This window comes from Tupaia chinensis, unplaced genomic scaffold (genome assembly GCF_000334495.1).
Source record: "Tupaia chinensis unplaced genomic scaffold, TupChi_1.0 Scaffold000201_1, whole genome shotgun sequence".
NCBI classification, from domain to species: Eukaryota; Metazoa; Chordata; class Mammalia; order Scandentia; family Tupaiidae; genus Tupaia; species Tupaia belangeri.
Genome location: NW_006159676.1, coordinates 3,414,067 through 3,424,693, shown reverse-complemented (window position 1 = coordinate 3,424,693; position 10,627 = coordinate 3,414,067). Strand labels below are relative to the sequence as shown.

Sequence of the window (10,627 nt, the reverse complement as noted above, 5' to 3'; positions counted from 1 at the left end):
TCCCCCCCCCCCCCCCCCCCCCATATCCTTTATTCCCCTTTTCTGTATTGGAAATAGTGTTAACCCAAGGCTGCCGACCCTAAGGACCCTCCCCAGATGGCCTCTTCAGAAGAATTTGCTCTTTCACCTCTTCAAGAGCACATGGCTTCTACCTCTGACTAAAAACAGATTCTGCCTCTTTTAGTGTCGCTGTAATTTTTTAAAAATTTCTTTATTTAATTTGATTTGTTGTTATTATTTTTTAATTTGACGAAAGAGACAGAGAGAGGAACAAAAGGTGAAAGTGAGAAAGCAAGCTGTCAGGTCTGGGATTTGAACTGCGCTTGGCCATGTGGGAATCCAGCACCTTAACCACCACGCCACCTGCCGGCTCCATGTTATTGACAAACCTGTCTACCTCCCTAGGTTGAGTTCCTTTTTTTTTTGGAGAGGTTTTTGCTATAGGGCATGTGCACTCGCCAGAAAGACAGAAAGAGACAGAGAGACAGAAAGTGAGAAATCACCCCCCAGGGGGGATGGCCACACCGCAATCCCTTCTCCTCCATTCTCCTCTCGGGATCTTGGGCACGCATGCACACGTGCCCAGCGTGAGTTTAAGCCACCGGGTCCGGGACTGGAACCACGGTTGGCTACATGGGAGTTCAGCGACATAGCCATTACACCAAGTGCTAGTCCCATAGATTGAGTCCCATGAGGAAGAGGTGGGGCTCTTGTACTTCTAAGACAGAACTAGAAGATGTTATTTCCAGCAACCCCGAAGCTGATGGTCAGACTGAGAAATAGACAAATCCCATTTTTTGGAAAACTGATGACCAGGCTTCAAAGAAGAGAGTAAGAGGAGTCTGGATCTTAGCAAGGCTGAGATACCAGCCCTGCTGGAGGACAAGCCTTGTCATCACTCTCCACACTTCAAAAACAGTGAACTTAACAAATGCAACAAAGCCGAGACCCCACCGAAGCACACGTTCGATTGATTCAGATCCCTTCACACTAGAAGCCCAACAAAGGAGCATGCGCTTTTCCAAGGATAAGATTTGGACTGTGCTGGGAACCAGCAGTTGGCGTCATGGCTATGTCGCTGGACTCCCACATAGTAGACCGTGGTTCAAGTCCCGGACCTGGTGGCTTAAAACTCACGCCAGGCGCGTGTGCGTGCGTGCCCAAGATCCCGAGAGGAGAATGGAGGAGAAGGGATTGCGGCGTGGTCATCCCCCCGGGGGAATGATTTCTTGCTTTCTGTCTCTCTGTCTGTCTCTGTCTTTCCGGTGAGTGCACGCGCCCTATAGCAAAACCTCTCCAAAAAAAAAAAAAAAAAGAATTAATAAATGAAATAAATATTTTTAAAATGGAAATTCATGCAGTGCAGTTTTTCTGTAATATGCATTTACCATTCATTTCTTGAAGACTTTTGTCATACGTGCTGGAGAACAATTCCATGCACTTTTTGGCCCACCGTAACCCTTTGAGGGGGTCCTGGCGTCACCTTCCACTTAACAGGGGAGGAAACTGAGACACCAGTGGTTACAGAACATGCTTAGAATAGTGGAGCTACTGTGTAGCTGAGCCCCCAGGTCACACCCAAGCTCTTCACCGGTCACCCTGGATAGGCTTGATCAGCATTCTTTTTTTTCTTTTTCTTTTTTTGGAGAGGGGTGTTTTTTTGTTTGTTTGTTTGTTTGTTTGTTTGGCTATAGGGCGCGTGCGCTCGCCAGACAGACAGAGAGAGACAGAGAGACAGAAAGCGAGAAATCACCCCCCAGGGGGGATGGCCACACTGCAATCCCTTCTCTTCCATTCTCCTCTTGGGATCTTGGGCACGCACGCACATGCACCTGGCGTGAGTTTAAGCCACCGGGTCTGGGACTCGAACCGCCGTCGACTACATGGGAGTCCAGCAACATAGCCATTACTCTAACTGCTGGTCCCTTGATGAGCATTCTTGACTCTGCACAGGTGTTCTCCGAAGGCGACAGATTGCTCGAGAAGCTTCCAGATGCTGTGGGGTTCCTGGTGGTCTCTGAAGATGAGTCCCTTCTTGCTGCAGGTAATATTTGGCTCTTGCTTTGGAGGGTTGAGGGAGCCAACCAAGACTGGGTTGGGAACCCAGTGGTGGGGCATCAGTAATACAATTGGACCCACATGAGAAAGGTCTTGTGTTCACATCCTAGGGCCTCCCTGAGCATGCTAGGGCATACGTGCCTACAATCCAGGCCAGCTGAGACTAAGGGTGGACCACTAGGGGTGTGAGGATACTACTGAGGGTTTCTGTCTCCCTCTCTCTCTGTCTCTAATGAAAAAAATAATCAACATGAAATATATATTGGATTGGAAATGGGGACAGGGCTTGGGGACAAAGGCTTGGGGACAAAGGCTTGGGGGTTCGAGCAGGTGGCATGGTGAATAAGGTGCTGGACACTCCTACATGGCCAACCATGGTTCGAGTCCTGGACCTGGTGGCTTCCCTTCTCTCTCTCTCTCTCTCTCTGGTCAGATTAAAATGAGTGAATAAATAAAATTAAATAAATAATTCTTAAAAAAAAAAAAAAAAAAGAGGAGTCTTGGGGGTAGCAGCAGATAGCATGATGGTTAAGGTGCTGGATTCCACATGACCGACTCCATAGTTCAAGTCCCCTATAGTTCGAGTTCCTTAAGACCCAGTGACTTGAACTTGCTGGGCATGTGTATGTGCGTGTCCCAAATCCTAAGAGCAGAATGGAGGAGAGTTAAGACCTAATGGGAGGACACCATCCAATCAGGTGGGAGTGTGGGAGGGACAAGCACAGGAAGTGGACACTGTGTTTCCTGTCTCTGTGCACCTGTCCGTTCTCTTCTCTGCTTTTGTATGCCATGGTGCATCAGAGACAGACTTGGTGCAAACTCCATGCCCTTGAACTTCCCAGCTGCTGGCATCATGAGCCAAATAAACCTCTATTCTTTATCCCTCGCCTAGACTCAGGTATTGCTACTTAGTGACACAATAACTGACCACGGGATGTAGAAATGACTAAGTTGACCTGCCAACTGTTGGGGTATGTGCCATGGTGCACTCACTCATGGGGCAAAAAGAGTCTGCTTTGTCTTCAGTAAACTAAAAAAAATAACTACCTCTGTCGGATGAATGAATTACTCTAAGGTTCCTCCAGGCACCAGAGCCATAACCCCAGTCCCTGCTGTTCCAGGCTTCGGGAGATCCGTGCGGATATTCTTAGCTGATTCTCAGGGCTTTCACCGATTCATGGCCACTGACCTGGAACACGATGACGCAGTCGAGACGGCCGTTTTTGGTCCTGAGAACAACCTGATCGTCACGGGGTCCCGTGATGCGCTTATTCAGGTGAGGAGCGATCCAGCCAGCCCCCACCCTCACCCTCACCTCTGCCTTTACAATAGAAAAGGAGATTCTTTTTTTAAATATACCGCAGCCCAGAAACTAGATAGGCGAGTGGGTTTCAGCGTTTTTCTGAGCTATGTCTGTGTAAGGAAGAGGCCAGATCGGTCCCTGTGTTCTCCATCCTCAGGTTTGGAACCTTTCGGAGCAGGGGACCCTGATGGACATCCTGGAAGGTGTGGGAGCCCCCGTGACACTGCTGGCCCGAGGTGGGGTTTTAGTGGCTTCTGCTTCCCAGCAATCCTCCTCGTTCAAAGTCTGGGACCTCGCCTCTGCCCAGAAGCCACGGGTTTCCACTCCCTTTCTGGACCGTACCGGCCTCACCGCGGTGTCCCACAATGGAAGCTTCGTCTACTTTCCCAGAATTGGGGACAAAAACAAAGTCACCATCTGGGACTTGGCAGAAGGTAGGTAAGATACGCATGCACACACACGCACACACACACGCACGCACTCACGAGCCTGCAGGTGGCGTGGTGGTGAAGGCTCTGGACTCCCACATGGCCAACCACGGTTCGAGTCTGGCCCTCGTGGCTTGAAATTCATGCCAGGCGTGTGTCCATGTATCCCTGAAATTCCAGGAGGAGAATGGAGGGGAAGGGATGGCAGCGTGGCCATCTCCGCTGGGGAGGGGGTGGTGATTTCTCACTTCTCCGTTCTCTCTTTTTTTTCTTTTTTTTTTGAGTTTTTTGCTACAGGGCGCATGCACTTGCCTTAAAGACAGAGAGCTACAGAAAGCGAGAGATCACCCCCCAGGGGGGATGGCCATGCCGCAATGCCTTCTCCTCCATTCTCCTCTCGGGATCTTGGGCACGCACGCACACGTGCCCGGCGTGAGTTTAAGCCACCGGGTCCGGGACTCGAACCACGCTTGACTACATGGGAGTCCAGCGACATAGCCATGACGCTAATTGCTGATCCCTCTGATCAGTTCTTACTGTGGTTTTTCACCCCTGGCAGGTGAGGAACAAGATGCCCTGGACACTTCCAACGAGGTCAGGTGTCTGGAGGTCGCGGAGCAGGCCAAACTCCTTTTCACCGGCCTTGTTTCGGGGATCGTCCTCGTGTTCCCCCTGAATTCCAGGCAGGATGTCATCTGCATCCCCCCTCCTGAAGCCCGGAAAGCCATTAACTGCATGTCCCTGAGCAAAAACGAGGACCGTCTGGCCATCGCCTATGACAACATCGTCTTAGTGCTGGACATCAGCCCCGGGGACCCATGTCCGGTCATTGGTGGGCCCACGTACACCTTTTATACCCAGCTACCTGAGACCATCTGCAGCGTGGCCGTGTTGAGCGACTACCGCGTGGTCTACGGCATGACCAATGGCGATGTTTTTCTTTACGAGTGTGCGAATTCGAAAGTGTTCCCGTTGGAGGCCCACAGGAGCCGGGTCACGTGTGTGGAGGTGGGCCACACGGAGCAGCTGGCTGTCAGCGGATCCGAGGAATCCCTGCTGTGCCTTTGGGACCTGCAGGCGTGCAAGTGGAAATTTGAGATGAGCTACACGGTACGTGGCCTGCCAGGCCTAGGTCGCATCAGACTCTGGTTTTAGAACAGACAGGGACCAGGGCCAGCAGGTGGCGTGGTGGTTAAGGTGTTGGAATTCCTACATGACTGTGGTTCGAGTTCCAGATCCGGCAGCTTGCTTTCTCTCTCTTTCTCTCTCTGTCTCTGGCAAAACTCACGTGAAAATAATAATAATAATAATAAAATAAATAATGCTTAAAAAAAAAAAAAGGACAGGGGCCAGCAGGTGGCATAATGGTTACATTGCTGGACTCCAGTGTAGTTGACTGTGGTTCAAGTCCCGGACCTGATAGCTTAAATTCAAATCAGTGTGTATGTGTTTGTGTGCGTGTGCGTGCGTGCCCAAAATCCCAAGACAAGAATGGAGGAGAAGGGATTGCGGCGTGGCCATCCCCACTGGAGCCTGATTTCTTGTTTTCTGTCTCTCTGCTTCTCTCTGTCTCTCCAGTGAGCACACACGCCCTATAGCAAAAATTCCTCCAAAAAATAAGAAAAAAGAAAATGAAAGACAAGGGCCAGCAGATGGCATAGTAGTTGAGAAACTTGATCCCACAAGGGCAACTGCACGGTTCGAGTCCTGGACTCTGTGGCTTGAAAAACACGCTGGGGGGACCAGCAGTTAGCATAATGGCTATGTCACTGGACTTGCGTATAGTCAACCACAGGTCGAGTCCCAAACCCGGTGGCTTAAACTCACACCGGGCGCGTGTGCGTGCGTGCCCAAGATCCCGAGAGGAGAATGGAGGAGAAGGGATTGCGGTGTGGCCATACTCCTGGGGGGTGATTTCTCGCTTTCTGTGTCTTTCTCTCTCTCTGTGTCTTTCTGGCGAGTGCACGTGCCCTATAGCAAAAACCTCTCCAAAAAAGAAGGAAAAAAAAAAAAAAAGACAAGCCAGGCATATGGCTGTCTGGGTGCATGTACGTGTATACCCGAAATCCAGACAGAGTGCAGGAGAAGGGATTGCAGTGTGGCCATCCTTTCTGGGAGTGATTTCTCACTTTCCCCTTCTCTCTGTCTCTCTCTGACAAGTGCATGTGTCCTATGGCAAAGGACATAGAAAAGTGACCTAGAGGAAAAGCCAGTAGTGTGGTGGTTCAGGCAGCTGGATTCCCCCATGGCCGACTCCAAGGTTCAAGTTTTGCAACTGACAGCTTAAAAGTCACACCAGGCACTTGTGCATGCAAGTTCATAATCCCAAGAGGAGCATGGAGGAGAAGGGATTGCCATGGGGCCATCCCCTCCGGAGGTGGCTTCTCACGTTCCCCTCTCACTCTGTCACTCTATCTCTGGCAAGCATATGCACCCTTTGGCAATTATTTTTCAGAGAATTACTTTAGGGACCAGCAGGTGGCATAATGGCTGTGTCACTGGACTCCCATGTAGTCGATCACGGTTCGAGTCCCAGACCCGGTGGCTTAAAACTCACACCGGGCGCGTGTGCGTGCGTGCCCAAGATCCCGAGAGGAGAATGGAGGAGAAGGGATTGCGGTGTGGCCATACTCCTGGGGGGTGATTTCTCGCTTTCTGTGTCTTTCTCTCTCTCTGTGTCTTTCTGGCGAGTGCACGTGCCCTATAGCAAAAACCTCTCCAAAAAAGAAGGAAAAAAAAAAAAAAAGACAAGCCAGGCATATGGCTGTCGCAATTGGTAAAACCCTTGATACCAAAAAAAAAAAAAAAAGGAAAAGGAAAAAAGGGACCAGAAGTTGGGGCAAATTAGAAACTAATAATAACACATAGCATTAAATAAATCAATATTTCAAAAGTTATTTGACGTTATTTTTTTATTTTAATTTGACCAGTGAGGGACACAGTGAGAGAGAGAGAGACAGAGACAGAGAAAGTGAGAAAGCAAGCCTCCAGGACTCGAACCATAGTCAGCCATGTGGGAGGCTTCACCACCATGCCACTAGCTGCTGCTGACCCTGGCAAAAAAAAAATTTTTTTTCCTGGGAGATGTTTTTACTATAGGGCACGTGTGCTCACCAGAAAGACAGAGAGAGACAGAGAGACAGAAAGCGAGAAATCCCCCCCCAGGGGGGATGGCCACGCCGCAATCCCTTCTCCTCCATTCTCCTCTCGGGATCTTGGGCACGCACGCACACGCGCCCGGCGTGAGTTTAAGCCACCGGGTCCAGGACTCGAACCGCGGTCAACTACATGGGAGTCCAGCGACATAGCCATTACGCCAACTGCTGATCCCCTAGCAAAAATGTTTTAGAAGAGGAAATCAAAGCCCGTGGTTCCCGCTCTGCCATACAACACATATCCGACCCCTCAGGCCTGTCCCTGCGGAGCGGTCTCTGTCCACACCTGTGCTCTCGGGTCTTCCGGCTTTGTTTCTCGCCGTTCTCTCTGGGGTGTGCGTCCAAGCCCGGCTCCTCGGGGTGGGTCTCCTCGGGGTCTGTCAGTTGGGAAGGAGGCTCACCTTGCCTGTTTTCAACAGAGTTCTTACTGCAGAGGGGTCCAGTGCGCGTGCTTTTCCAAGGATGACAAGTACGTGTACGCGGGCTTGAAGGATCGCTCCGTAATCGTTTGGAGTGCGCTGGATGGTGAGTCTCTTTTCTTTCTTAACATCTACTTATTTTATCTGTTCATTTGTTGACTTTTAAAATAATTATTTTAAAAAATTTTTTATTTATTCATTCATTTATTTTCATTTGACCAGAGAGAGACCCAGAGAAATAGAATGAGAGAAAGCAAGCCACCAGGTCCAGGACTCGAACTGTGGTTGACCGTGTGGGAGTGTCTAGCGTCTTAACCACCACGCCACCTGCTGGTCCCCAAGAATTTTTTTTTTTTGGTTATTTAATATATATGCAATATATAACATACCCTATATTATATATTACCCTATATTATATACTATTATATAGTATATATCATTATAATAATATAGCATATATATGAAATATTGTATAATATAGCATATTATATATACATATATAAAATAACCAAAGAAATTAAACAAATAAGTAATAAAATAAAATAACTATTAATAAATAATAAATAAAATAAAAATGTATGTGTATATATACTTTTTTTTTTTTCACTATCGGGCGCGTGCGCTCGCCAGACAGACAGAGAGAGACATAGAGACAGAAAGCAAGAAATCACCCCCCAGGGGGGACTCCATTCTCCTCCCGGGATCTTGGGCACGCATGCACACGCGCCCGGCGTGAGTTTTAAGCCACCAGGTCCGGGACACGAACCGCGGTCGACTACGTGGGAGTCCAGCAACATAGCCATTACGCTAACTGCTGGTTCCCTTATTTTTAGAGAGAAAGGTTTTTGCTATAGGGCACATGTGCTCGCCAGGGAGACAGAGAGAGACAGAGAGACAAAAAGTGAGAAATCATCCCCCAGGGGGGAATGACCATGCCACAATCCCTTCTCCTCCTTTCTCTACTAAGGTTTTTGGGCATGCATGTACATGCACCCAGCATGAGTTTAAAACAGCTGGCTCTGGGACTTGAACCATGGTCAGCCATGTGGGAGTCCAGCAACATAACCATTATGTCATCTCCTGGTCCCATTATTCTTATATTTTAGTTTAGCCAGAAAGAAACAGAGAGAAAGGGAAAGGGAGAAAAGCAAGCCACCAAGTCCGGGACTTGAACCACAGTCGGCCATGTGGGAGTCTAGTTCCCCTTAACCACCATGCCACCTGCCAATCCCTGTTTGTTGTGATTTTTAAGCCATCAGGTTTGGGATTTGAACTGTGGTTGACCAACTGCTGGTTTCTTTTTTTTTAAGAAGAGATTTTTGCTATAGGACATGTATGCTTGCTGGAGAGAAAGAGATAGAAAGCAGGAAATCACCCTCCAGGGGGAAGGCCCCGCCACAATCCCTTCTCCATTCTCCTCTCGGGATCTCGGGCATGCATACACATGCACCTAGCATGAGTTTTAAGCCACCAGGTCTGGGACTTGAACGGTGGTTGGACTACATGGGAGTCCCAAGGTATAAGCATTATGCCACATGATGGTCCCACTTTGAAAATGCCACGTCTGGAACTCGCAGTTAGCGTAATGGCTATGTCGCTGGACTCCCATGTAGTCGACCATGGTTCAAGTCCCAGACCCGGTGGCTTAAACTCACGCCGGGCGTGTGTGCATGCGTGCCCAAGATCCCAAGAGGAGAATGGAGGAGAAGGGATTGTGGCATGGCCATCCCCCCTGGGGGGTGATTTCCTGCTTTCTGTCTTTCTGTCTCTCTCTGTCTTTCTGGCGAGCATACACACCCTATAGCAAAAACCTCTCCAAAAAATAAAAAAAAATATGAAAAATAATAAAAGAAATGAATAATAAAATTAATTAATTAAGTTTTAAAACATTTTAAAAAGGGATCAGCAGTTAGTGTAATGGCTATGTCGCTGGACTCCCATGTCGTCGACTGCAGTTCACGTCCTGGACGCGGTGGCTTAAACTCACGCCGGGGGCACGTTCGTGCGGGCTCCCAAGAGGAGAATGGAGGAGAAGGGATTGCGGCGTGGCCATCCCCCCTGGGGGGTGATTTCTCACTTTCTGTCTCTCTGTCTCTGTCTGTCTGGTGAGCACATGTGCCCTATAGCAAAAAAAAAAAAAAAAAACTCTCAAAAAAAAAAGATTTAAAAAAGAAGAACATGTAGGACTGGACCTCCGTACCCCAGTGTTCTCATCTGTGACCCGTGTTTCACCCTCCAGGTACCCTGCTGGCTGTCCAGTTCGTCCACGCGGTGGTGAACAGGATCATCCCAACTGCCAATGGTTTCCTCGCCCCCACCAGACATGGCTACGTCATCCGAGAGCGTTTCCAGTGCCCTTCATCAAGATCCTCTCAGCAGGACCCCCTCAAGAACTTCAAGAAGGCAGTGTGGATGGTCAAATCCAGGCAGAGAGAGGAGCTGGCTGCAGCCATGGGAGCACCCCAGGACGGGTCAGAGAGCACCCAGGAAAATGAATCCAAATCAAATAAACGCTCCCAAGTCTGCCTACTGGTCTAGAAATACCGCCTCCCTGGAAGGATGGAGCTCCGATGAGTTAGCCTTGTTTAATCCGGTTGAAGCAAAAAGAATATATTTTCTGGGGTATATTTGAGCCCACGATCTCAGATTCCAAGACCTAGACCTCACCTCTCCCCAACTTTTCATTTCTCTTCTTTTATTTATTTTTTTTAAGACGTTTTGGCCTCAGGGTGCGTGCACTCGCTGGAGAGAGAGAGAGAAAAAGAAAGTGAGAAATGACCCCCCAGGGGAGATGGCCATGTTGCAATCCCTTCTCCTCTATTTTCCTCCTGGGATCTTGGGCACGATGCACATGCACGATTTTCAAGCCACCACGTCTGGGACTCGAACCGTGGTCGGTCATGTGGGAGTCCAGCAATAAAACCGCTATTGCCAGCTGTAGGCTCCCTCTCTTCCCTTCTTGTCAGTTTCATTCTCAGACCTGCCACACCCAGGTTAGGAACGTGAAGGTCCATATGCCCTCATTACCAGGTTTAGGAGGAAAAAGAGCTTCCCTTTTCCAATAGTTTGAACCGAAGTCTTAAACTGGACTCGACTGGCCCCCAATTGGCTCACACACTCATCCTCGAGCCAATCATTGTCTCCAGGAGAATGCAATGCTCTGATAGGCTGGGCTTCATCCTTGAAGCAATCACTGTCTCCTGGAGAATGCAGTGCTGATAGGCTGGCCTTCACCCAATCATGGCCTCTGGGAGAATGCATTGC

At 49.1% G+C, this 10,627-nt stretch overlaps 1 protein-coding gene across 2 annotated transcripts in view; it reads left to right on the top strand.

Annotated features, from left to right (window-relative positions):
* The window catches only part of NWD1 (NACHT and WD repeat domain containing 1), a 52,211-nt gene extending 42,115 nt beyond the window's left edge, over positions 1-10,096 (top strand). For both annotated transcript variants that reach the window (XM_006147144.3, XM_027771308.1), the window contains 6 exons: positions 1,954-2,044; positions 3,180-3,334; positions 3,519-3,795; positions 4,349-4,899; positions 7,364-7,469; positions 9,603-10,096. In XM_006147144.3, coding sequence (XP_006147206.1) covers positions 1,954-2,044; positions 3,180-3,334; positions 3,519-3,795; positions 4,349-4,899; positions 7,364-7,469; positions 9,603-9,901 — 1,479 coding nt within the window. In that variant the 3' untranslated portion in view covers positions 9,902-10,096. The remainder of the gene's footprint in view (positions 1-1,953; positions 2,045-3,179; positions 3,335-3,518; positions 3,796-4,348; positions 4,900-7,363; positions 7,470-9,602) is intronic.
* The last annotated feature ends 531 nt before the right edge of the window (positions 10,097-10,627 follow it).